General features: G+C 55.0%; 1 protein-coding gene across 1 annotated transcript; it reads right to left on the bottom strand.

Annotated features, from left to right (window-relative positions):
* Window positions 1-405: 405 nt before the first annotated feature.
* TBC1D10A (TBC1 domain family member 10A) lies at window positions 406-24,458 on the bottom strand. The gene is made up of 9 exons (XM_084867518.1): window positions 24,155-24,458; window positions 8,109-8,208; window positions 4,277-4,384; window positions 3,455-3,561; window positions 2,743-2,857; window positions 2,601-2,666; window positions 1,956-2,145; window positions 1,702-1,856; window positions 406-1,203 (listed from the first exon to the last, which is right to left on the bottom strand). The coding sequence occupies exons 1-9, from the start codon at window positions 24,361-24,363 to the stop codon at window positions 730-732; spliced, it is 1,524 nt and encodes a 507-aa protein (XP_084723644.1). The 5' UTR covers window positions 24,364-24,458; the 3' UTR covers window positions 406-729.
* Window positions 24,459-27,160: the final 2,702 nt, after the last annotated feature.

Below are 27,160 nucleotides of genomic sequence, written 5' to 3'. Positions count from 1 at the left end.
CAATTAAAAAAAACCAAAAAAACAAAAAACCTTATTCAGGTCCAAAGTAGCATCCAGGCCAGGCCTTAGGGAGAATACCCCAAAAGGCTCGATCTTAGGGACCCCACCCCATCAGTGATGAGCAGGAATCAAGGCCTGGGGAGTATGCCCGCTCTGCCTTAGCACTGGGCTCCAGCCCTGGTGACTCCCACCCATGGAAGATGGTGGCCAAGGGGCTGAGGGGTGGAGTCAGGGAAAGGGGAACCAGGAACGGGGCTGGCCCTGGACTCGGCATCCCCTCTGATAAGGCACTCCTCAGAGAGCTCTGGTGCCGAGGCCAGGATGAGGGCTCTGGAGGAAGTGGGAGAGATGCTGAGCACCAGGTGTGGTGGCACTCCCTTGCCCAGCCCTTAGCTGCACACCAGCTCTCTATACAAACCTGTTTATTTCTGTACAAAACCATGTTTCTATTTTACACAAAGAGTCCCCCGCCCTCTCCCCTCATCAGTGCCCTCCCCCTGGGAGCATCCCCCCAGAAGAGGCCCGAGTGAGGCCCTCACTTCCGTCGGCCCGAGCTCCACTCTGGAGAAAATAAATAAGGAGGCTCAGGCAGAACCTGCCCTGGGCCAGCCAGTCTCTGCACCCAGTAGCCAGCAGCCGGACCCTCAGAGGGGGGCAGTCTGGAATGTGTCAGTCCGTGAACCACGTAGGTGTGTGGAGACCCCGCCCTGGAGGCCTGAGAGGCCAGGGTTACAAGTAGGTGTCCTCACTCTCCTGGGACACCAGGCTCTCCTGGGAGCAGTGGTGGGCGGAAACCGGGGGAGCTGAGTCCTGAGGGGCTGGGTCCTGGTGGACTGGGTCCTTCGGGGGCACTTCCTGTGGAGGACATGCATCTCCACCAGCAATCGCCACCTTGGCTTGCCCTGGCGTTGGGGTCTTGTCCAGCTGCCCACCCGCCTTCTGCTGCCTCTGCTGCTCCTTCGGAACCTGCTTGGGCGGCTTGGGCTTGCTTTTGGAGCCAGGGAGCGGGGCGTCCGGGGGCAGACGGATGGACGGTGATGGCTGCAGGGTGGGCCGGCCTGGTTCTGCCTCCAGGATGGCCTTGGCACCATGCAGCCTGGGTGGCGAGCAGCACTGCAGTTCACCGCGCGTCTCCTGCCAGCGCCGCAGCTGGATGAGGTGCTCACGCTCAATCTGGCGCTCCGTCACTGGCAACTCGATCACCTGCGGGAGCAGTGACAGGCAGGTGGGCACCAGGAAGAACCTTCCCCTCGGCCTTAGAGTCCCCCAGTCCTGGTCACTAAGGCTGACCATAGGAAGAATGAAGGTCTGGCCCCTGTGGTGGTCACAAGTGCCCTAGCGGTGGTGAGCCAGGCACCCGAGACCCGCTGCCCTCACTCATGACTCCACTCGCCTAATTATGTGACAGCTAGTTACAGCCCCTGAGAGAGAGAAATCCACAAAAGAAAGAAAATGGGAAATTAAAGCCAAGTTGTGGATGTGGTACCAGAGGAAGAGAGGTGACGGGCTCAGCTCTCCTCATCCCCGAGAGGTCCAGAACCGAAGGCCCCAGACATAGGCCTCCCTGTGCCTCTTCTCATTCAGATAGGATAGCATCCACCACCCCATACTGACTGCTGGGCACTGAGCTTGGCACCATGACCCACCCCCGGGGGCAGGGGACTACACTCTCCAAGGGGTGAGGGAAGGTGTGGCCCGCACCTCCTGGACCAGGAAGGCCTCCTGCATGATCTTGGGGCTGAGGCTTCGCAGCCGCTCGATGGTCTCGTACTGGCCCTGGCAGGCCTTGAGCTTCTCCGGGGATCCCAGCGCGTGTTTCAGCAGCACCAGGCCCACCCGGAAGATGATCTTGACTCCTGTATGGGGGAGCAGGCAGTGAGTGCAAGAGGGCCGTCAGGGAGTTCCTGAAAAATAGAGATCCCCTGTGGGCTGCACTGCAGAGCTCAAGCTGGTACCTTCGCAGAAGAACATGTCCCAGACGCGCAGCACAGAGCTCCAGGGCAGGGTGCGGGCGAAGGCACACATGAACCACTCTGTCATATAGAGCAGGGGGTCGATCTTCTGCCGGCTGAGGTGCTTATGGGCCACGGGCGACACCTTCTGCAGCAGCGAGAAGAGGATCTCCCCATCCAGCTGGATTGCCTCCTGCGGGAACAGTGAGACCGTGACCATGGACCAGCATCAGCCAGGCCCAGACCAGGCAAGCATTCATTCATTCCTCAGGTGGGTTCTGGGATACAATGAGCCAAGAGCCAGCCAGTCCCCCTTGTGAGCATGTAGTGAAGACATGAATCACAGGAGCAAACAGACGAGGGGAGCGGGAGGGGACTGAGTGCCTAGAACATGGCAGGAACAGGAACCCTGGGTAAGCATGTGCCAGAGTCCCACTTTTAAGGGTCCAGGAAAGCTCCCTGAGGGCAGAAAGGGGGCGTTATCAGAAGAAGGCAAGGACGGAAAGGGACAGAGGTTTAAGCCTGTGCCAAGGTCAAGGCAGGGAGGCACTTGAAAGCAACAGAAGGCTGAGAAGGTTACAAGCAGGGGCAGGAGTGCCTGCGGAGAGAGAGGCTTGGAGACAGGGCCTGGGCCCAGCAAGCACTCACCAGTTTCTCGCTGTAGTAGCCGGGCAGGTACTTCTCACAGATCTGCACCAGGCACCAGAATGCTTGCTGTGGGTGAGAGAGACATAAGCCTTGCTGCTGGGCGCTCCCTGCCCCCCGCTTGCCTGCCCGGGGCTGGTGGTACCTCAGCAGGCATGTGCATGAGCAGGACCGCGGCGATGGGGGCCTGGGCCTGGCAGTAACCCTCCTCAGGTCGGTACAGCGTATAGGCCTTCAGCACGCGGAACAGGTCCTGCTGACTGTAGAAATGCCAAGCATTGCAGGAATGACAGCTGTGACTCTGGCCCCCATTGCCCTCATCCGGGCCGCACTAGACCAGACCTGTCTCAGAATCTGTACTTCTCTGGAGCGGGGACGTGGCCTGGTTGTGGTCACAAAGGGGTCAGTCTCCCACTGCAGCCCACAGACTCTCACGTGGCCAGAAGACGGAGGAAGAAAAGGGCTTCCCCACTTGACAGGTGAGAGCAGAGCCTCAGAGAAAGCAGGGGCACCTCAGCCAGCCCACCTTTATCCCAGTATCTGTCTCCGTCCCCTGGCCTGCCACCTCTCTCCCTACATTCCCCTGTTCACCCAACTCTCTCTAACACTCCTTCTCCCCGCTAAAACCTGTCTCCAGAGGATGATCAGGCCGGGCAAGTTCTAACACTCTGTGGAGTAAATGATGAAAGTTGCCCAGAGGTAAGAGATACTAAGAGGACCATCAGACCCAAACCAAAGAAAGTCTAATAGTTTTAGCTCCTGGGCCCCATAACACCCCCAAACTCATTTTACCTCCTGTGGCTCCTGAGGGACAAGGCCTAAAGCCACCACCAGACTACCACACCCAGCCTGCTTACCCGTGCCCTCCCCGGGACACAAACATCTCGTGGAAAGGGAACTGTCGGTGCAGGTCACGCTCGATCACGTCCAGCCACTTGGAGTCCCCAGGGGACATATCCAGCTCCTGGAAGCAAGTCAAGGGGATATGTTCGGAGTTTGATGGCAGGAGGATACAACTGTTCCAAGTATTGGAGAGCCCCGGGCCAGAGAAAAGCCATCTGCCAGGCTTTGTCATTAGAAGAATGGTGGCATTGCATTGGGCCGGAAGCTAGGTTGACTCAGAGCTGTCAATCCCAACTCTTGTGCTACCTGTCTCCCTGTAGGGAAAGTGTGGTGTGTGTGTGTGTTTGTGTGTGTGTGTGTGTGTGTGTGTGTGTGTGTGTGAGAGAGAGAGAAGGAAGATCGGAGCTGATCAAAATGTCTTCCTCTTTATTTGGTCAAGAATCTGCCTCTCTTTGCTCTCTCTAACTCTGAGCTCCCACCATCAGCTGCTTTCCACAAGAGAAAGAGTGGAAGATGGGAGCCAGGAAGTGTTCAGGGTTCTGTAGTCCTACTGGGCAGACCCCCAAGGCCCTAAGCACACTGCCCAAGGCAGTCAGGGCCCTGGTCTAAGTGTCCCTTCCTGATAAACAAGAGCTGGGAGGGGCCCACGGAGCCAAAGAAAGCAAACCTGAGTGATTGCCCAGAGAAAAAGCTGGAATGGGCAGTCAAGTACTTGGTGGGTGGTTCTGCCACTGCTCACAGCGCTGAGGTCTGGGTGAATGCGTGGAGGATCACGGCCACGGGGAATATGCCAAGAGATGAGGAAGGAAGGACAGGGTAGAGGAAAGGCAACTCACGTCAAACTTCCCAGGGTTCTGCTGCAGCTTCACCTTGCCTCCGGACAGGTACTGCCAAGCACGGCCCCGCAGAGAAGGAGGGATGCCCTTCTGGCATCGCAGACGGATCTGAAAGTGAAAAAGAGGCGTGTGCCAATGCATCCACCCAGCAGCTCCCTAGAGGCTCTGTGCCAGCCCAGCCCCTCTGCTGGGCATGGCAGGCCCTCAGTGAGCACATCGCAAGGGGAGAAAAGAGGACTTTCCTACTATTGCTACAATGCAGATCCCATGATTGGGGGGGGGGGGGGGGCCTGCAATTAACTGTGCTGCCACCAGGTGATGGCAGAGTCCTCACATCCCCCAGGCCAGCGACAGTATTCCTGAGGTCTACCACAAATTCTAATCATTTTCGGAATCAAAGTGGAACAATACAAGTTGGAGGCGCCCACAGGATGTCAGCAGGAAGGATCTGCACAGTGCGGGGCACAGCCATAGCCGCACGGAGGGCAGCTCATGAAATGACCAAGAATGTGGAGAATGTGGCTGGGACACTTTCATGGGAGTGTTTAAGTAGCCATGTGGCAGGACACAGCCAGCCTGGAGAGGAGAGATCTCGGCACAACTTAGAAGGAAGATCGGAGCTCATCACAAAGGCTTCCTCTTTGTTTTGGTCAAGAGTCCCTGCCTCTCTTCTGCTCTCCCCAGCCCTGAGCTCCCTCGATCCGAGGCAGCTAGCCTGCGTGCTAAAATGGCGCAGGTCCTCCCCACCACTCAAGACCCGGAGAGGTGAGAGAGGAAGTGTTTGGGGTGGCACGCGACTCAGAGCTAGTGCTCAATTCATATCCTAGCTATTTTTATCAGGAAACAAAGATATGATGAAAAGCCATCATGTCTTTCACAAATGGGGAAAATGAGGCAAAGAGTGGGAAGAAGAATAAGGTCAAGTCATCAGAGGTGACCACACCATAGAGGACCCCACTAGCTCCTAGCTACACTACCCAGGCTGGAGGGATCCAGTCCCGTGCACTTTTGACCTCAATGGCCTCTCAGAGCAGGCCAAGCTCACCCTGGGCTTGGGGCTGGATGAGGCTCTGAGGCAGCTTCCCTGATGGTTAATATCAGAATGACACTACCTAGGATTCCATCAGAATGGGGTGAGGGCATCTTCTGGGTTAGGCTTGGCTCTTGGGAACCAAGCTCAGCCGTTGGAAACCAGCTCCAGCTCTTCAGGGCTCGGCTGGACTCTGAGGCTAGGCTAGTCTCTTAGGGGCTAGGCTCCGCCCTTCAGCACTGGGTTCAGCTGTTTGCCTGGGTTTGGCTCTTCATAAAAAAAAAAAAAAGGAATGTGGGGAGGACCATGCCTAGCAGTCTGTCTTCAATAAACGCTGTCTTCCTCTCCACCCCTCCATCCCAGGAGCTCAGGGCCTTGGGATCACACCTACCTCCCCCTCACCAGGAAACCCCCTCAAACAATCCCCCTGAAACCCTCAGAGGCGGGAAGGCAGGGAGCCGGGCCTTCCTGATGACCAGCACAAACAAGAGAAAACTTTCCAAGGGTCAGAGAGAGTCAAGAACCAGGAAGGAGGCCGAGGCTGAGGGCAGTGGGGGAAGAGCAGAGTAACTGGTCACAGGAGCCAGACTGAAGCTCTGGGAAGTGGGGAGAGGGAGCGAAAGGGAACTGCCCCGGACTCTGGGAAGTTTCCTGCGGCTGTGGGACAAGGGTCTCCTTACGGAAGCCTCTGGGTCTGGGCAGGGTTCGACAAAGGGATGTAGTGTAGGCCAGAGTCACGGGCCTTCAGCCTCCCCTCAGGGTCAGCGGCCGAACCAGCCCCCGTCATCACAGCCCTGTCACACGTGGTCTGCCCCAGAAGCCCCCCGAACACCTTCAGTCCGCTAAGGTTCTCCCAGAGGCCACGCCCTCGCTCAGGCTCAGGGCTGGGGAGCGAGACCCAGCAGTTCAGCTAGCCTTCCCCGTTCTGGCCTCTGGAATCCTCCTCAGCACAGGGATCAGTACCTTAGGGAAGAAGGCAACGACGGGGATCAGTAAGGATAAAGCAGAGGAGAGTGCTCGGGTAAACAGAGAGCATAAGGGATTCTCATTCTCCGAAGCAACGCCTCAGGAAAGGAGCCGCTGTGAGTGGTGTGAGACCACTGCTGCCTGCTGAACACAGTGCTCCAGCAGAGCCATGGGGCAGACAGCATTCTAGCCACAGGCCGGGCCTCCTCCCGGGGACTCCGGTAAGTCCAGGAGAAGTGCTAGGTCTGAACACACTTCCGGAAACAGGTATTGCCCTTCCTGTGCCATGAGGGAGAGCCACGCTTGCACAGTCAGGCAGGCAAACTGCCCAGGGCCCCTGTGGCCACAGCTGTGGGGCAGGCGTAGAGCAGAAGGTTAGGGCCTCTGGGTAGGGGCGGGTGAGGCCTCCTGTGGTGGCCCCTGCTGGGCAGGGTAGCCCTCAGCCTCTAACCACAGTGCCAGGGAAGCAAAGGGGAAGAGGAAGTGCTGCTGGTGGCTCAGCTGAGAGGAACTCCCCAGGCAGCCCTCTGGAATCCCCATTTGCAGGGAGGCTGCAGCAGGAAGGTCAGAGCCACTAGTGGCCACAACAGACAATGGAGGAGCTGAAGCTCAGGTAAGAGCCTGAGGGGTGAGGAGGCAGGAACACAGACCCCAGAGTCTGACTGGAGGCAGGTGAGGAGCCCCTGCCTTAAAAATAAAAATTTTAAAAAGAGACGAGAAAGAGAGAAAGACATTCTATAATAATAATAAGCCAAAAATGAGTGCCCTCACGCCCACAGAGAAGAGCAGGACAGAGCCCAGGCCTCCTGCACCTCTCTTCCCCGGGCACGGCTTCAGTCACCACCTCCGGGAGAGCCTGGCAGCAGCGCTGTCATTCCCACCTGACAAGTGAAACTGGGGCTGTGAGGGCGAAGTGACACAACTAACCTTGGACATGAAGAGAGGAAGGCAGCGGGCTGGGCCCCAGCTGTACCTGACCTTTGATCCTGAGCTTTCTGCTAGGCCCTGCAGCTAGCTGTGCCAGCCTGGACCACACCAGAGTGCCAGCTGAGGACAGTGGCACTCTCTGCACTAGGAACTTATGCAGAGACCCCAGCTGTGAGGCTCTGGACAGACCCCCACTAGGCCAGGGAGTAACTAGAACCTGCCAATGGGGCCAAAATACCAATACACGCATACACATATAAGAGTGGAGGACATCCCTACCAGACAATAGAGTTGGTGCCTAAAGATAGCCGGACTACACAAGGCCACCCGCATTTTCGCTTTTGCTTTGGCCAGGAGGCAAAAGGAAACTCACCAAATTAACCTAGAGGGTGAAGAAATCCCCTTATTGTGGTGATAGAGAGCACAGGCCCTAAAAGTATTAGATACCGAGGTTCGAATTTTAGTTCTGCAGGTCATCTGTAAAGTGGGGATACCATTACTACCAACCTCACTGGACTACTGTAAGGATTATTAAGTCACGTGTCCAGCATACGGCAAACATTCAACACATTAGCTATGATGAGTATTATAAAGTCCCCAGATATAAGCAGCATAAGGACTGCCCCAGGAGGGGGTGGAGGAAGGCTGCCTATGGGGGCTTTTAGCTGAGAGCAGCTTTGAAGTGTGATTCCAGGACAAACTCTGCATGAGTCTGAAGTCATGCGGGAGGACCGAGTGAAGGCTGGCACTGCCCTCCACACAGCTTCTGCTCCCACTGCGGACTGGCAGATGGGGCACATCTAAGGCAGCGGCAGCTGGAGAAGCCCCTGCTCCTCCAAGCTAACAGTTTCTCCCTCTTCCTCCCCCGGCTACCGACTCCCAGCCCCAGGCCCACGGCGGGGCCCTCACCTTTTTGTGCTTCTTGGCCATCCACTTGTCCCAGTTGTTGAGCATGTCCAGCCACTTGGACTCCCTCTGTCTCAGCACCTCCAGAGGGACTTCCTCCAGCCTGTGGAGCAGAGGGCAGGGCCGGTCAGAGGTGCCAAGAGAAGCAAAGGCCTTGGCTTAGGCCCTAGCCAGCAGCCGTCAGTCCTCTTTCTTCCCCCTCCCTCCACCCCTGCATCCCCTTTGGGGCTGCTAACGCATGAATGTCCTGACACAGAAGGGAGGAAACACTGCCCACTCCCTGAAAGGCACCGTCCAGAGAGACACCGGGTTCCAGTGCCTACTCCCCGAACGTGTCAAGGGGCCAAGGGTCACCATGTCTTTCGGAGGCAGAGGCCGGAGTGCCTGCATTTGTGCACCAAAGCAAAACATTCCTGTTCTAGCCGAAACTGGTTTAGCTCAATGGATAGAGCGTCGGCTTGGGGACTGAAGGGACCCGGGTTCGATTCCAGTCAAGGGCATGTACCTTGGTTGCGGGCATATCCCCAGTAGGGGGTGTGCAAGAGGCAACTGATGGATGACTCTCTCTCATCGATGTTTCTAACTCTCTATCTCTCTTCCTTCCTCTCTGTACAAAATCAATAAAATATATTTTAAAAATAAATAAATAAAATAAAATTATTAGATTTAAAAACACACACAAAACATTCCTGTTCTAGATCTGTCCTGATAAATAAGCCTCCTCAGAAGGCCTTCTTGCAAAGTGCAGCGTTGGATGAAAAAACTAGTCCAACAAGTACAGAAATAACACACTCACCTCTTCACTCCAGCAAAACGAGTTACTCATAGTTTCCCCAATTACACCCTGGCCCTCTCCCATCTCCCAAACTTTGCTCATGCCAGACCTTTTGCTGGAACGCTCTCCAAGTTGTCTCTACCAATCAAAATCCTCCACACACTTCAAAGCCCCAACAAATACCACCTGTATTTGTACACCCATCTACCAACTGAGCAGCTATCACGGCTGTGTCGGCATTGTGCTAGGGCCAGGGCATCTGGGCAGGCTGTGGGGAAACACACATGTGACCAAACCAAAGTCCTGGACCTCATGGCATTAACATCCCCCTGGCACTGAGTGCCCAGTGGGGAGAAGACCTTAGCATGGAGATCCGCCCCAGGCAGGCGGGCAGACACCAAAGCAGCTGAGGGGCTGGGGTAGGAATCCCTGCCTTTGCCAGAGGTACTTTACGTGGTTGCGTTTCCTCTAAGCAGCGAGTCTCCAGGAGGGGCAATGAGAAAGAGGAGACGAGCATTTGCAGTCTGAGTATTTACATATGTTTTACTACTTAACCAAAAGAGCAATATCAGTAAAACAACAAAATGGATATGTATACCTCTTAATACACACACTCTCTTACTCAAGTTATTTTTAAAGTGGTGGATTATGGATCTTTTAAATTTCCTTTTTGGGCTTCTTTTTTTTTTCTTTTTCTTTTTTCCCCCCCCAATTTAAAAAAAGTCCTTGACAATACTGAGAAGTAAGCTATCCAGAGAGGATGTCTTGCTCAGAGTGAAACAGAAAATCAGTGGAAAAACCCAGATTCAAACCCAAGTCCGATCCTAGCCAAGAGCCCGCACTCAGCCCTGCCTGGCCTCCCGGAACTGAGAGCAGGGGAAGGCACTGGGGCGACTGGGAGGAGGCTCTCAGGAACAGGACATGGGGAGGCCACGCCGGGCCCTGGCCTCATCTGATTCTCGCTCTGCCGGAAGGAAATGCACTGCTGACTTTTACTGGTTAGAAGAGCAGGGGGAGGAGCCCTGGCACAGCCCAGGCCTCTGAGACACCGAAGGGCCGGTCCTCTCCGTCAGTGCCAGTTTTCTGGGGAACTGCACACGCCTCAGAGCTCAACAGCTGGGGGAGGACAGCCGGACACAAACCCGGCCACCCTGGACACACTGACACTGGCCATCCCGGCCTTAAACTTCTGACCTGCTCACCACCTAGAGGCATGAGGACACTCCCCTCCTTGAGAAGAGAAAACACACCTTCAGATCAGGTCCTGCAACCCCAAACGCTGAGGGAGCAGAAACCAGAGAACCACGCATCACAAGTCATCCTGCCTTTCACCACCTACAAACACCCAGCCATACAGTCAGAGGATGAACCTCCTAATCACTGAATGAAAGGGAGTGTCCACACTGAGTCAGTCCACCAGAAGTTCTGGCAGTCATGGCTGTGGATCGTATCTGATCAGATTCCCCATTTAGCAGATGAGAAAACTAAGGCTCATAGAGGGCAAGGCGTTCACCTGAGACTGCCAGTTTTCAAAGAATCCCCACGTAACACATGCCTGTTTGACACTTCAGGTCTGTCTTTGTCGAAAAGCTCTAGTTGCAGGGCCTCAGAAATACCCACTTTGCCCAATGCAGACACACAAGGGAGCACATTCAAGTTCTGTTTTTTTGTTTTTTTCTTTAACTGATGACAGATAACAGCTTTGGCAGTTTCAAAGCCCGAACATCAGACCGCAAACCGGAATTTCAATTGGGTACAAAACAAACGACCATATTTCCTGGATTCTAAGACACTACTGATTTTAAGCTACACCACTGATTTGGCAAGATTTTCTCAGAAATATACAAAAAATAAAAATCCACCACTACTTTAAATGTACATGTCAATGGAAAGATTCTGTTTTGATTTTTAAAACCTTAAACTGAAAAATTTTTGAGGAAATAGGGCCATTTGAATGCCTTCTCCTCCAACAGCAGAGTTGAACCCCCCTGGAGGTGGGGAGAAGGGAGACACTGCAGGTCTGGCTGTACCCAGCTCTCAGCACAGCGCATGCTCTCTAACTGCAGGGAGACTTCTTCATGCACAGGATGCACCCGAAGAGCTGTAGGCTATCTAATTGTTAAAAGTCAGAAGAGTGGTGTATCTTTTAGTCTAATCAGTGAGGACTCAAAAGGCATCTGATCAAACAGCTGTCTGATATAGGAATCCCTTCCACAACAGGCAAGGCCCTGGCACTCTCTGAGCCTCAGTTCCCCTCTATGATCAGGTGGCTGCATTGTGAACTAACCCTCGAAGGGTGCCCAGAAAGGAGCCAGGAGATGAAGTTGAGGTCAGCCTGTCCTGCAAAGCATGACGGCCCAGAGGCCTGGAGGTGGCTTCTCCTGATAGTGAGGAGAAGATAAGCCAATTTCCAGTGACTGGGAGCTGACGGTGTGGCCATGGGGATGCTTCAGGATTGAGGGCTTCACTCATCCTCCAGAAAACCCCTCTTACCTTAAGGTGGCCTGAAGCAGTCGGCAACCAAAAGAACTTACTGAGGAGAGTCTCTAGCAGCCCAGGTTAAAAACTGGCGCCCTCGCCGGTTTGGCTCAGTGGATAGAGCATCCGCCTGCAGACCAAAGGGTCCCTGGCTCGATCCTGGTCAAGGGCACATATCTCAGTTGCAAGCTCCTCCCCGGCCTGGGCCCTGATCCAGGCTCTGCAGGAGGCAACCAATCAATGTGTTTCTCTCTATTGATACCGTACTTTTTCCCTCCCTCTTCCACTCTCTAAAAATCAATGGAAGAATATCCTCGGGAGAGTATTAAGAAAGAATAAAAATAAAATGAGCAATTCATTACGGCAATTTGCTCATATTGCTCTGCACTATCCCTCCCCAATGGACTGGGTCTTAACTTCTGTAACTCGCACATGCACCTGGCAGGTGTTCATCAGATGCCTGCCTGGGTTTCGCCATGACATCATTCCTTTCATCGGCTTTGCACTGGGGGCTACAAGCCACTGCTGCCTATAGAAATTTTATTTGTGCCCTAACAGTCAGTGAGCTGGATCCCTCATGGATTAATTACTATTCCCATTTGGCCCCTGAGAAACTTGACCCAATCAAAGAGGCAGTCACAAAGCTAATAAATGGCAGGAACCAGGACTTCCCCTCTGCCACAGTGACTCGTGCACTGCCTCTGACTCCCTGGGGAGGGCTGTGGGGAAAGAAGGCTGTTCTAAAGATGTTGCCGTCCAGCTGTAGCTCTGGGCCCCAAGTCCCTGGAGACAGTCTAACCCCCTCCTCCTGACCGCCCCAGTGAGTGCTGTGCCCATATCTAGCAAAGCTCCGTGAGCTCCATATGATGAATGGATGCAGCTTTCAAGCTGAACCTCCGTTGGAGACAGCAAGCCTGGGCAATGTTCCGTTTGCCAGCCGCCCTCTCCTGAGGGAGTGGCACAGAGGAGGCAGAGGAGGGCTGCCAGGAAGCCCCGGGTCCCAGATTCTGTTGGGCTCTTGGGCTGAGCGAGGCTTAGCTGTGCGAGGCTTAGCTGTGCGGTGCTACGCCATGGCCCAAGGTGTCAGCAGCATACCACTGACTCCATTTGCTCTGTAGGCTCTCAGTCCCCTAGCCTTCACCCCAAACCCAGAGGTTGGGGGCTTCTAGGAGCTCAGAGACTGTTTCCCAAGGCTACTGAGACTGCAAGTTAGGGTTCCTGCTCGCCTGTCCTTCTAGCTGTCTGCTTTCTGCCCAGGCTTACCACAGCCCTTCTGGGTGGCAGGCTCAGTCAGGTATGACCCCTGTGCCCATGACCCCTTCATGTGGCGGTGGAAGATAGGTCCCCAGGAACCAATCTAAGCCCTTCCTCCAGGCTTTACTCTCCAAACGAGCCCAAAGGAAGAAAAATACAGCCCATCAGAAAGCCAAGGTCACGGGCCAAAAGGATTGATCCTCCTCATCTCAACCCCTGGGGAGGCCAAGTGGGGTGTGGGGGAGAGTGAAGAGAAGCCTACCAACCCAGGCCTCCATTGCAGATCCTCCACCTGAGACCACGGGCAAAATCCCTTAAGTCTTACCTTCATCTCTAAGTGGGACCGTTACACACACCTCACATTTTATAGGGCTTCAATGAGCAATAAATATATATATGAGCCCAGCCTGGTGGGTGGCCAGCAAATAGTATTTTCAGCTTACCTCACACTTTCACATCCCTTTTCTCACCTGACTGGTCCATATACACAGCCACATACGCATGCGCAGGGCAGGATTCTCCTCATTTTACACAAAAGCAATTGAGGCCCCAAGAGATTAAGGAACGTATTTAATGACACACACGCTATGATTCCTGGCTTCTATCCCAGCTCCACCACTTCGTGGCTGTGTAAAGGGGCAGACAGCTCCACGCTCTGAGCCTCGGGTCCCCTTCGGTAATATGGAGACAGTGCCACCTTCCCGAAGGGTATAGTGGTGAAGATCACACAAGACAGTAAGAGCTGACACATTCCCAGCACTGGCGGTCTCCTGGCTCTGCCACGCACTGCACAGGCACACAATTCCCCAAGGAAGCCTCCATTATCTCCATTTAACAGACGAGAACACTCCAGCTCAGCAGGGTTGAGTAATGTGTCCAAGGTCGCACAACCTAGAAGTGAAAGCTGCCACTTGATCACTAACTGTCCCATAAAGAGAGTGCCCATGTAACATCGCTTCAATGCCTGTCACATTCCCTTCCCTTCCCTCCTCCTGCCCTCCCCAGGAAAGCCGCTTCCCTCTGGGCAGAGAAGGGCAGGAGTGAGCAACATGGAAATGTGGAAAGCTCAGAGAGAACATGGACAATCACAGATCCAGGGAACAACACCCCCTCTCCCCCCAGGAACTGGAAGAAGTGAGGATAAACAGAGAGCTGACCTACTTTGCACACTGGGCAACCACTTCTGGAGTTCATTCACCTAAGAGGTGGTGATGACTGACAGTACAAATGGCTTTTGTGCCGGTGCCACCAGAACCGATCACAGGAAACTGGAATGCGAGAGAGGATGTCGGTGGTGTGCCAACGGCCACAGTGAGGGCTGAGAGCCTGCAGCCCAGAGGCCACACTGTGAGTCAGTCTGGGAAAGAAAGATGGTGCGCAGTGGCCTGGTGCTCCCTTCTGTGGTCTGGCAGCCCCTGGGTTGGAGGCAGGGCAGTGTCCAGGCTGCCTGAGTGGGTGTGAGAGAGTCTGGCTTGCTTCATTTCCCCTCACCCCCCATCCCCCACTCCCAATGCAAAGTAGTTCTGGGCCTGCCTCCCTTTCCCATTCGGAATTCCCTGGCCTTGCTCTTTCCAGCCCTGGGTCAGTGCAAAATGGTAAACAGGTTCTCTTGATCCTTCACTGGCCTCGGTGCCTTGAGCCTCTGCCCAGCTCTCCACTCTGCTCAGCTTCAGCACCCTCACCCCCACCCTGAGATTCAGACAGAAGAAATGGTTCCTTTAGGCACCCGCCTTGCTGGCTCAAAAAGCAAGGCCTCCCACCTCCCCCCAGCTAGGGAAAGGCACTGAGCAAAGCAGAAAGCCCAGACCAGCTCTCCCGGACAACTACGGAAAAGTGTGGAGACTATTTATAACTGAAGACACCCCTTCCCCAAGCCCCCGCCCCTACCGGGAAGAATGTCTGGAATTCCCCATCCAACAGATCGCAATCTCACTGTGGGTACTGCAGCCACCAAGCATCCTTACCAAACTCCTAGATCTTACTGATATGTCTTACCAAATCTGTCTTGAATCACTACTTACATAAGGTCCCTCTTCTGCCCAGACTCCTTCAAGGGCCCCTACTGCCTTCCTTGTCCCACAAAACCTCAGGCTACTCTTATTCCCTCTAGAGATCCCTCTTTCGCCCCTAGGCCTATCTCTAGATAGCCCTCTGAGCTGCCCTCCCTCACCCCTACCCCACTCTTATTCAGTCCCACTCATCCTCTGAGGCTCATGCAGAACTTCCTCTCATCTCTACAAAGCCTTTCCTGACTACTCCAGGGACAAGTCACAATCAGCTCCTCACTATATTCCATACCCAACTCTCTAGGGCAGTGGTTCCCAACCTTTCTAATGCCGTTAACCTTTAATACAGTTCCTCATGTTGTGGTGACCCCCAACCACAAAATTATTTTTGTTACTACTGTTAATGAATTGTAATGTCAATATCTGTGTTTTCCGATGGTCTTAGGCTCTACAGCAGCAGTACTCAACCTGCAGGTCGTGACCCACAGGTTGAGAACCGCTAGCCGGGTCGAAAATGATTTTATGGTTGGGGGTCACCACAACATGAAGAACTGTATTAAAGGGTCGCGGCATTAGAAAGGTTGAGAACCGCTGCTCTAGGGGCTGGGTTCCAGGCCTTGAGTCTACAAATATGAAAAAACACATTCCGTGTCCTTGAGGAGGTCAGTCTGGCAGAGGAGACAAATGTGTGAGGAAATAACCAGCACACGTACAAGCTGTCACAGGAGCACGTAGGAGGTGTTAGGGGACTGCGAGGAGCCCCGGGGTGGAGCAGGATGGTGAGGGAAGCTGTAAAGGCGAGCTGACTTTGGAGATAGCCCCTGAAGAGTGACAGGACATGGCCAGGCTGAGGGGAAAGGGCGCTCAGACGGAAGGCCCAGCAGAGCCAGCACAGCTAACAGAACGGGGCCTGGCTGATTTGCGGAATGTGAGCAGTCCAGTAGGGCAGGCGAGGCTTTTCCACCCACTGTCCACTCTGCTGAGGCAGCATTCCACAAAGTCGTCCCTGGAGGGCAGGGGCTCTGCCTGGCTCCTTCTCTGCCCGGTCCCGGGCCTAGAACAGAGATTCCTTAGCTCTGTGCCCTCGGGCACTCAGTTTGTTTTCCCCTCAGGAAGACAGGATATTGTCCTCCACCTTAAGAGCAGGTGGGTAAGCAGACAGTGCCTGATAAAAAGCGCTCCCTCTCGGGCCTGCTACCAGCTCTGCATCTTCCAGCACAGGACCGAGCACAGATGTACTTGATGATGCCCTTTTACAACATTATCATTCTAATATCCAATTAATGTAACTGAATGTCCGCTGTAACACTTACCAGGCACTTGCTCTGCAGCAGGCATGGTGCTCAACACTAACTCACATTAATCCATTTAATCCTGACAAGCCCATGGGAAGGTCCTGTAAGTATCACTCTCCTTCTGCCAGCCAGCCAGCCGGTCAGTAACTATCTGAGGCCCAAGGTGAGCAGAGGACAGCTCTAGGAGGCGACCCAGCCCTGCTCCGCTCCTGCTCTATCCCTCGACTCCAGAACAGAGTGCTGTCTACCCGGCAGAGTGCACACAGCTCTGCTCCCAGGGACTTTGGACCTTGGTCGATTCAGAGCCATAAATGGTGTGATGCTTGACAAGTCATTCTGCCTTTCTGGAGTTTGGTGGCTGCCTCTGTAAAATGGGGATCACAATGATAAGTACGTCTCAGAATTAAACGAATTAAATGAAGTGGTGTCAGTGAAAGACTGGTCCACCAGGCAGGCTTTCGTATGAAATGGCATGTGCTGGGAGGATGGACGGGGTCACTCAGGGGCAGGCCAGGAAGGCCAGGATGAAAATCTATAAAAAACATAGGAGGGTGGTGGGAATTATGAAATAAGCTCTGACTCCGTCCACAAGCGACTGCTACTACCCAGGAGAACACAGGCCCCAGGCAGCCTATGGCTGCATGCTTTGAGTGGCTCTTTCAAGAGACCCACCTCTGTTCTCACTTCTGCTTTGTCGTCACAGGCCAAGGAGAAAATGAGGGCCCTCGGAGTCAGGGTCACCTGAAGACTGTTCCAGATGACTCAATGAGGAACTGATGGGGGATTTCCAACCTGCCCTGGCAGGCCAGAAAGCTCCAGACGACAAGCTGAGTGGCATCAGCTCCTGCTTCACCCCCAAGGCCCAAGGGGGAGTGGGCAGCAGAGCACACGAGACAATCTGGATCTTCACACGATGCTTCCTTGTTCCCTCACCATTGTGCCAAGACCTGACGTGAACCTCTGAGTATAATTCATACTCCAATTTTAAGAGTCCCTATGTACCCTGGATCCCTTACTTTGTGGCAGAGACTACGCTTTACTAACGTTGCCTTCCTAGATCCTCATAACACCCCCTTCTCCCAATGCTACCCCCTGACCCATTTACAGTCTCAGAGCGGTGACATGGCAAGGAAGTGACAGAGCCAGGACGGGAAGCCAGGTCTGCTGGTGTTCTGAACCCAGGCTCTCCCAGGCCCAAATTTGGGTTCTTTTTTGTGAAACCAAGACAGAGAGGGAAGGGAAAGCACTGATACCAAAAGTTGCTAGCCGGGAATGGTCACTTCTGGACACACAGTCCCCAGACCCCAGAGTGCACTGAGGAGGAATAACCGTTCTCGGCACTGTGTTCCTAGGCCCCTCACTACCCACCTGGTTCGGCCTTGTCCTGGGCTGTGTGAGCGGCTGTGCATGGAGAAATGGGACAGGAAGCATGCCATCCATTATGATAACTAAGCCAAATACCGACTTGAGGAGAAGAGTAGGTACTGAGGGCTGAGCTGCAGTCTTAGGCTGGGACAGGGAGGGGGAGGAGAAGCCACAGGTGGCCACTGGCTTTGGTAAAATGAAAAATTGGAAAGAAGGAGTCCTTGGTTCCAGGCCCAGTTCCATCATTTGCTCAGTCTCAGTTTCCTTACAAACTGGGTCAAATAAAACTCACCCTACTGATTTCCCATTGCTCCTACAAGGATTATGCAATGGGGCTGAAAGCACTTTGCAGACCAAAGAACTAGACAAATCAAAGCATCTTTTGATTTGATTACACTCCCAAAAATGTGAGGGCCACTGGCCCTACATACAAAGAGAGATCCTTTCACAGGAGGAGCAGAGCATGCCGGGAGCACAGGCCTCGGTAGGCTGTGCCGTGACAACTCTTTGCGTGTGTGTGGTGCCTCATAAAAAACTTCTCAAAGCAGTTTTCGTATAGTCCAAGGTCATTTTCAGAATGTTAGAAGCTGAGGAACTAGTCAACATCATCCCACTAAAACTGTCTCAGTGTACATCTAGGGGAAACTGAAGCTTAGAACGCTTAAGCGATTTCCTCAAGGTCACATAGCAAGTTGGGGGCCCTCTGAGGCCCTGGAATCAGGTCTCCTGACCCCCTGTCCAGCAGTCTTTGTTTACACGTGCTCCTAACCAGTTATCTCATTCGATCCTTACAATCCTTCCGCACACAGGCATTCCTCTAACTACGCGTTGAATGTCTGACATCCTGCTAGGATCTCAGTTCTGGGAGGGCAGGACCAGGTCTGTATCCCCTAAGCCTAGCACATGGTTGCACATACAGTAAGAGCTCAATGAAAAACGGGGAGCATTAACCCCATGGTCAGGTGAGGGGACCTGCCTAAGTTGTACCCCACAAAGATCAATGGTGGAGCGGGCAGAGCCCTTTCCTACTACGAGCCAAAGTCCACGTTTCGAGCCAGAATCGCCATCTCTGAGAAATGGCTGGTTGTGCCCCTAAGGGCTGACGTGTTCGCCTTCTTATAGGCGCTGGACTTGCTTCCACCCATCCCAGCTGAGGCACCAGCTCCAGGAAACATGACTCGAGGTGAGGTCAAGCCAACCCTCAGCTATCATCTGTCTCCCCTTGATCAGCTAATACTGTGCCCAAACCCCAAACCTACCCTCCCTAGCTGCACACCTCCCTAAGGCAGGTTTTCCATGCCCTTAGACCTTACTCCTCTCTCCTTGCAGCCTTCCTGGCCATCTAATATGTTTAGTGGGCAGAGACCACAAAGCTCAGTACCCTTCTCCCACCCCCTCCCAACCAGACCAGCTAACCCACTCTCCTACTGGAGAGAGAGACAAAGAACCCCTTGACGTGCCCTGGGCATGCCAGCCATGCCAGGCACCTTGGGGAGCCCAGGGCTGTGACAAAGCAGAGTCAACAGCAGCTTGCTGTCCACGACAGAGGATGATCACAGTCATCCTTCCCTCCCTATGGCTGGACAGCCCCCAGATGGGTTCGGTGAGAGTCCAGATCCACTTCAGCCTGTCCCAAGCCTTCCCAGCTCCCTATCAGACCACACAGCCAGTCAGGCACCAGGCCCTACTGATTTGCTGGCCTCTTCATCCTCATAGCTCTGACCTCTTCCTGGCCTCTCCATAGCCCCTCTGCGCTGTCCCAAACTCTCCCAACCACTCTCAATACCATCTCCCACGCCAGCACCAGGCTGGCCTTGATGAATGAAACACAGAAGACCTCAGTCTGCTATTCAAAGCGAGGCCTGGTCAGCCCATTCTACTTTCCTAGCCTCCTCTTGCTTCACACGATCCTCCGGCTTCCTGCTCTTCCTGTCATCTCTGCACACATTTCTCCAACTTTGTACACGATTCCCTCCCATCCAATGGAATGCCTTCCCTTGCTCCTTCTGAGCCCTGGATCGAGTGCCACTTCTTTTTTCTGGCTCCTGTAGGTGGAGCTGGCTCTTCTTCCTCTATATTCCCACAGCAACCACATACCTCAGGATAGCCTTTATTGCTCAACATTAGAATGATTTGTGTGTGGTTCACTTTCCAACAAGTCTGTGAACTTCTTGAGGGCAACAAGGCATAGATATGTTGTTCAGTTCTGTATTCCCTGTCCCTATCACAGGGGCTGGCAGAGTAGGCCCTCAATAGATGTTTTGTAAATAAGCCCACTGCTAAGATGGATAAACTAGCAAAAGTAACCTTGGCTTTCTCTCCCAGGCTCCTGAGCCTGCTTCTATTTTCCTCCCTGAAGAACAGTGAGGAGCTAAACTGTGAGAGCCTCTGAGGAGCCGGACAGGATGGAGCACGGCGGGGTGAGAAGAAGGGAAAGAGGAAGTCAAGAAAGCTAACGCTGGCAGCTGCCCTGAAATCCGGAGAGGGGGCTTCTAAGCAGGTGAAGCAGCGGGAGCACTGGTTTGCCAGTGGAGCAGGCAGACTCCGGAGCCTGACTGGGGAAGGAGCACCGAGCACCTTCTTTCCCCCACCTTAGTGAGAACAGATTGGGCGGCTGGCCCAGAGCCAGGCCTCTCTGGCCCTCTGGAGGTCCTGTTTCACACAGATGCTAGGAGGACAAAACATCAAGCAGGCCCCACCACCTTATCTCTTTCCCACAGCTTAGGATTTCCCAACAGGCGGACACTCAGGCACCTTCCCAGGGTAGCAGCTGCTGCGCTGGCCCCCTCCTTCGTCAAGCCGAGTCTTGTCTGAGGCTCAGAACACCCACAAGGCCACCGAACCGGATTTTCCTTTGAAGCCAGAGGATGAGAAGGAGGAGGGAAAATGGAGGGCCTGTGGTCTAGTCACAGGCTAGGGCCCACATGTGCAATTGCCTCTTTCCAGATGGGCCACCCAGGGACCACTCTAGTGCCAGCTCTGTGCTCTCGTGGGGACTATACTAGTTCAAGAAAATAGGATGCTCCGAGCCTGTAAAGTGGAGAAGGTGGTGGGAAGGCAGGGAGGCAGGCTCTGGTCTGCCAAGAGGGCCCTGGCCATACCCCAACAAAAACCTGGCTCAGATCGAACTATAGGGATGCCAATTAAGAAAATGATGAAGCTATGATTTACGAAGTCATAGGGCTGCCATAATTGGCTGGGGGTAGTGGGGGACCCAAGGGACGGGAGAACTGAATCAGCAGAAGACAATACTGCTGTTCCAGATGTTTCTCCCCTGGGCCCAATTCAGATCCTTCTCTCCCCTAACAGGAAGCCAACACCCACGGGATCCCAGAGAACATGGCTCCTCACCTCATCTGGCCTGTAGTGCGGAGCAGACTGGGTGGGAAGCTCCGGTCTCAGGCCAGTGCTGGCAATCACGTGGGAAAAGAAGAGGGAGGTGAGGTACCTCCCTCAGGCCAGGTGAGCTAATATCTGTATCTTTCTTTCCCTTCCTGACTGCGTCCTCTTTCCTACAAAATGGACACCCCCCCAAAAAACACACCACAAAACTGGTCTGCTCCTCCCACCCCCAACTTCATAGGCATAGAAACATGGCTCCACCCACCTTCCCCACTGAGGACACTCTGCCTCCGCTTCTGGTCCTTCCTGGGCTTCAGCGACCAGCTCCGTTCCCAGCCAAGCCAAAAGGGAAAGAGAAAGATGCTAACACTGCCAGCACCCGTCTGTGCCCATGCCACCCACAGGCCCTGCGCTGGCTGCTTCCCTTCCTTTCCCCACTTACTGGCTTCTGCCCAAAAGCGGGGAGTGATCATCCCAGTCCCACCAAAGGTTCCCTGCAGAGTAAGCTCAAAGACAGGGAAGGTGAAGAAGTAGAAAAGGCCTAGGGCTAGGGATCAGTTCTGGGTTCAATTCCTGACGGTGCTCCTAATAGACTGAAGAGATAAGGCTGCTGATCACTGCTCGCAGGATTCGGTTTATCAACCTGATAAACTGTATGAGGACAGCCATCTCTAAGGTCACTTTGAGCTTTCTAACTTAAAACATGTCAGTAAAAGTCCTTCTGTGAATAAATACTGAGCACTGACTGTGCTGCAGGCCTGCGGGGAAAAGGTGAGGAAGTCTGGTGCCAGCCCTAAGCTCATCGGTCACTCCCACAATCCCACACTGCCGAGGGAGTCAGGGGTGCTGAGCCGAGCCCGGGAAGGTGAGGGTAGAAGGTTCCTGCCTGTCCAGCACCTGATTCCGCTAGGACCATAGACCATATTAACGGGTGGGAAGGCAGTGGGAGCTGTCCTGACCTGGGAGTCAGAAACCCTGGCGTCAAGCCCTGGTTCTGCTAACATGCTGTGTAATATCAAGTAGTTATTTTCCTCTCCGGGCCTCAGTTTCTTCATCTGTATAATGTGTAAGGGTTAAGTTCATCAATCTTAAGATCCTGTCCAGCTCAAAAAGTCTGTAATTTTAAGATGCTCTCATGCCAGGCACCTGAGTGCGATGGCCTCTGACCTTTTCTCCCCATCCTCCGACCCCCGACACCTGTCAAAACTGACCGTTCTGAGACAACCTTTGGCCCGGGATGCCTGGAATGGACCTTTAATCCGGAGTCAGAGTCCCGCCATCTCCACCGCAGCCATCAGTGCTAATGTTTCACTTCTCGGACAGCACATGGACTCCTAGCCCTCAACCACGAGACCGGGTTCAGAGCGGTCACCCTGAAACTTCGCCTAACTTCCCCTCTCCGGCTGTGGGCAGGGACTTACTCTTGGCTTTTCTGGAACCGCAACATAAACAACACAGGGAACATCAAAGCTTTCAGACACCAGAGATTTTAGGGTGACCAATGGGGTCAAGAAAGTGAGTCAGGGAGGGAGGAGGGGACCTGGGATCCCACCTCAGCCCGGGCCCGCAGACACAGCGATGCAGAGGGAGTCTGCAGAGCCGGGGCTGTGGTTAGAGGGTGGGAAGGCAGATGTCTGGCGGCCTGGCTGGGGACCACAGCCAAAGGGAGGTGCTCCCACTGGGGCCTCTCGGTCTCTGTCTCCAAATGCCAGAGGTACGCCCTCATTCTTCCCCTCAGCTTTCAGACCCTTAGAAGGGAAAGGAAGAAAACTGACGTTTTCTGGGCCACTATTCGCGCCAGGTACCGTGCTAACCCCCTTCACGTGCCTGATCGCATTAACCCCAGTCATCTGGGGAGGAGGCGTTACCGCTGCTCTTTACAGAGTAAACAGGCTCAGAGATTCGGGATCTTGCCCAAGGTCACACAGCCAGGAAGTGTGAGTGCTTCCTCGGTCCGGCCCTTCCCCACTACAGCACTCTGCTCTGCACCTGAGGTCCACCCTGAGGTCCGCCTAACCGCCGGCTAAACAGGCAGCAGGCCCTCCTGTCTCCCAGAATCCAGCAAATCCCAGCTCTTCCTTCCCAGAGCCCACAAACACACCGGAGCCTCCTTTCCCACTTCTCAATCCCCCGTCCTTCCCGGGGCTCCGGGGCCCGGTGACTGCCCCTCAGTCAGAAAACACCCCTCCAGTCCCCTCTGGGTTCTCACAGCTGATCCCGGGGACCAAACAGGAAGAGGGTCCGAGGGGGGGCGGGGGGGGCGCTCTGAGCCCTGGACGGAGAGGAGAGGCGCAGCCCGGGGTGAGCAAAGGGGCAGAGGCTGGAGGAGGGAGCTCCTCTCCCTAGGGGAGGGGCCCACGTGTCTCCAGAGGAGCGGCCCGGGGACTGGGGAGCACCCCGGAAGTGACCTTGCCGGGGCTGCCGGGTGGGGTGGAGCTCTCACACTTCCAGGAGTCGCCAGGGAGGCTGCGGGGGCCGTGGAGGGGGTGTGGAGGAAGACCCCGGGAGTGGGGTCACGGCGGCCCCCTGCAGGTGATTTTGGGGGGGCTGTCTGTTCTGAGCACAGCTGGGGTGGGAGTGGGGGGTCCGGAGTCCGTCTTCCCTAAGGGGACTGCCAGCCTCTGCACCCCATCTCTCCGAGGACTGGGCTCTGGGGGTTCCGTGGGGCAGAGAGTGGCTCCCCAGTTTGCCCAGCTCGGAGGGAAGGAAGGGGGTGCTCCAGGGCCTCCCACTTCCCTGGCTGCCGGCTGAGGGAGGGCCTGGGTGCTCTGGGGGTCGGGAACCGGATCCCGCCGGCTCCCCCTCTGCACCCCTTCGCCCATTGCCAGAGGATGCACAGAACCAGCCGGCAGGCAGCAGGCAGTCCCGGCTGTCACCCTGTGGGTGCTGGGAGGGGGGACTGCATCTGAGGTGGGGGGGGGGGGCAGGGGAGCACCCTGGGACCCTCCTAGGAGGGGAGGGGCTGTCTGTCCGGAGGTCTTTGTTTCTGTTGTGGAGGAGCGAGAAGGGGGCCGGACAGTGTGTCCCTCTGACCTCTGCCTCCGATGTCCCCCTGGAGAGGGGCAGAGAGGTGGTGAGGCAAGGGCGTCTGAGGGTCCGGGCAGGGGGGGGTAGAGGGGTGCAGAAAATGCCTGCTGGGGGAGGGGCAGCCATCTGTAGCCTGTGGAGGGGCAAAGGCAATCAGCCCTAAGGCCCGGGGGCAGCAGTGACGCTGGGGCAGTGTCTGTCCTGAATTTGGGGGGAGGACCCAGTGGGCCTTCCCGGGGGGGGGGCAGGGGGGAGATGGGCTCAGCCTGTGGGTCCACGGGTCGGCAGTGGGTTGGGAGCCCCAGAAGCGGGGTCAGTCTGCCCGGGGGCAAGTGGGGGCGGGGCGGGGGGGAGAGGGGGCCCGTAGTTCCTGGTCGGGAGAGGGACACGCCGGTCGGCCCTGAGGGCGCTCGGTCCGCGTGGAGCCCACCCCCCGCCTTCCCCCGCGGGTCCCGCGCCCCGGCCCCCGGCCCCCGGCCCCCGGCCCCGGCCCCCGGCGCTACTCACGCGCCCTCGGCGCCCTGCGCGCCCACGATGAAGCCGAACTTGTCGATGCGGCGCTCAGCGAAGCCGTTGGCCTCCGAGTCGGAGCCGAGGGAGCTGAGCTCGTCGGTGGCGGCCGCGTCCGGGCCCGGGGCCAGGTTCTCGCGGGTCCCCGACAGGCTGCCCCCGGCCGCGGGCGATCGCGGCCCGTTCTCGCCAGGGCTCTTCGCCATCACGGCCGCGCCCGCCGCCTCAGCCTCCGCGGACACCTCGCCACCTCAGCCGCCCGAGCCGCCCCGCCGCCCAGCGCCCAGCCGCCGCCGCCGCCCCGCCCACGCGCCGCACCCATTGGCCGCGGCGAGGCCGGAGGCGGGCCCTCCGGAGCCCTCCCCCCCACACCCAATGGGCGACGCGGACCCCGGGGCCCGCCCACCTCCCCCAGGACGGCGCCAACAGGCCCGACGTGAGGAGGCGGGGCAGCCCCACTTCCCCTCGGGGCTGCCAATCACCGGGGCTCACCTGAAAGCGTTCCGCTGGCCTTTCCGGGTTGGCGGGAGCCGGGCCTGTCACCTGTGAGGCCGAGCTGGCCGGGCGTCCGCTGAGGATCCTGCATCGTCCTCCCGGCTCCTCGCGAGACCACCCTCCCCCCAGGACGTGGGTGAGGATTATTTCATCTGCTTTTGTGAGGGGCTCTGAGGAGACTCAGGATGGGTTCGGGGACTAGCCAGGAGCATGGGAGTTTGGCAGCCCCTTCGCCCTGCTCATGCTTCTGGGCTTCAGCGAGCTCCTGGGAGACCTTTGAAGAAGAGGCAGCCCTGGCCGGTTGGGCTCAGTAGGTAGAGCGTTGCCCCCCGGACTGAAAGGTCCCGGGTTTGTTTCAGGTCAAGGGCACATTCCTCGGTGGCAGGCTCCATCCCTGGCCCCAGGGGTCGCAGGGGTGCTTGGGGGGGAGGGGGGGGAGGGGCCAGCCAGATCACGTGTCTCTCTCTCATGGATGTTTCTCTCTCCCCCTCCTTTCCACTCTTTCTATAAACATCAATGGAAAATATCTGGTGAGGATTAACCAACCAACAAAAATAATAACCAGAGGGACATCTGTTAACTGTATCAACAATAAAAAAAATTAAATTAAAAAAAAAGAATAACTAAAGTTTATTGAGTCACGCACTGCCCACTTTCTCTGATAACCTTCCCACACTTACACATAACTTTGGGATATAATCAACATACTGTAAAAAAAAATTACCCGTTTAAAGTGTATAATTTAGCGGTTTTTAAGCCTATAGAGTTGTGCATATATAATCTAATTTTAAAACATTCTCATCACTCCAAACAGAAATTCCTATCCACTAGCAGTCACTCCCCAGGCTTCCTCCCCCCAGCCCCTGGCAACCACGAATCTACTTACTGTCCCCTTAGATTTGCCTTTTCCTGGATATTTCATATCAATGGAAATTATATATATATTCTTTTTATGGCTGAATAGTATTTCCTTGGATGGATAGACCTCATTTTGTTTATCCATTTGTCAGTGATGGTCATTTGGGTTGTTTCTATTTTGGAGGCTATTTTGAATAATGCTGCTATGAACATTGAGGCACAGACATTTGTGGGAAAATATTTTTGTTTCTCTTGGCTAAATATCCAGGAGTGGGAATTTCTGGTCCCCCTGGTAACTCTGTTGAAACCTTTTGAGGACCTGGCAAGCTGTTTTCCAAATTGTTCAACCCATCTATCTATATATATATATAAAAGCCTAATATGCAAAGTATCCCCTCAGGAGTTTGACCAGCTGGGAGTTTGATGGCTTGCTATGACGTGCGCTGACCACCAGGGGGTGGCGCGAAATGGAGGAAGGCTTTGGCCAGCGGCCAGCAGTGGCTAGGGACCCTACCATGCACAAATTTTGCGCACTGAGCCTCTGGTCTCCTATAATCTTTTAGCAACAAGGTAGATATTATTTTCAGTCCCCTTTTTCAGTTAAGAAAACTGAGGTGCAGGGAAGTGACATCATCAGCCTAGGGTCCCAGAACTAGCTATGGCAGAGCCAGGATTTGAACCTAGCTCTTACCAACCGCTTATATTGGGAGGCATGAACCCATTGTATCCACACAGACTTAGCTCCCAGAAGCCTCCTTCTTTTTAAAAAAATATATTTTATTGATTTTTGTACAGAGAGGAAGGGAGAGAGATAGAAAGTTAGAAACATCGATGAGAGTCATCAATCAGCTGCCTCTTGCACAACCCCTACTGGGGATATGCCCGCAACCAAGGTACATGCCCTTGACCGGAATCGAACCCGGGTCCCCTCAGTCCCCAAGCCGACGCTCTATCCATTGAGCCAAACCGGTTTCGGCCAGAAGCCTCCTTCTGACCCCAGGGGTTGTCAGCACCTGGAGCCATGATGATAGTTCTTCACGTAAGTCCAGTACCATGGTGTCATCTGACAACCTACTATCGAGCTGTAAGGGAGACAGGCCCAGAGCCGGGAAGGGACCGCAAGAGCCAGATCTGAGCTGCAGGGCCTGGGACAGGCTGGCTGCTCAGGGGCCCGAAGGGAGCCCTAAGAGGCGGTTCTTAAGACTTCGGTGACCTCACCAGTCATTTCCTTGATGCCGTGTGGCCCAGACATTCTTGAAGACTTTGCTGTACGGTCTTCGCATTCCATAGGCTTCTGGTTTTCCATAAACAGGGCAATAGCAGACTGGGAGTGGGCACAGGCTATTTTGGTCTTAAATTCTCAGTCTGGAAGGATGTTCCCTCCCTCCAGTGGCTCCAGACAGAGCGGTGGGCTCTCAGTCCCAGCTCCCGGGCGGGGCAGAGTGGGCCTCACATCGGGCTGTGGGCCGATCCCAAGAAAGGGAGAGAGGAGCCAGATACACTTGGAGCAGATATGAAGCCCCAATGCTGGCAAAGTATCTACAACCCTTTGACTCCATAATTCTGGTCCTGGGGCCATTTCCCAAACATATTCAGTTCTATAAAGGCACATGTATGCAGTGGTGACCACCCCAAGGGTATTTGATGTGG

This window comes from Pipistrellus hanaki, assembly GCF_964339955.1.
Source record: "Pipistrellus hanaki genome assembly, chromosome: 19".
In the NCBI taxonomy this organism is placed as follows: Eukaryota; Metazoa; Chordata; class Mammalia; order Chiroptera; family Vespertilionidae; genus Pipistrellus; species Pipistrellus hanaki.
Note: the sequence above shows the minus strand (reverse complement) of the source record. Positions and strands in the feature narration are given on the sequence as shown.

Excerpts from the sequence above, each read along its gene's own strand:
- TBC1D10A (XM_084867518.1), bottom strand. The coding sequence starts at position 24,363 with ATGGCGAAGAGCCCTGGCGAGAACGGGCCGCGATCGCCCGCGGCCGGG. Across the intron at positions 2,146-2,600 it reads GCTACTACAGCGAGAAACTG|GAGGCAATCCAGCTGGATGG; the intron begins GTGAGTGCTTGC and ends CTGTTCCCGCAG. Across the intron at positions 1,204-1,701 it reads AGGCCTTCCTGGTCCAGGAG|GTGATCGAGTTGCCAGTGAC; the intron begins GTGCGGGCCACA and ends CTGCTCCCGCAG.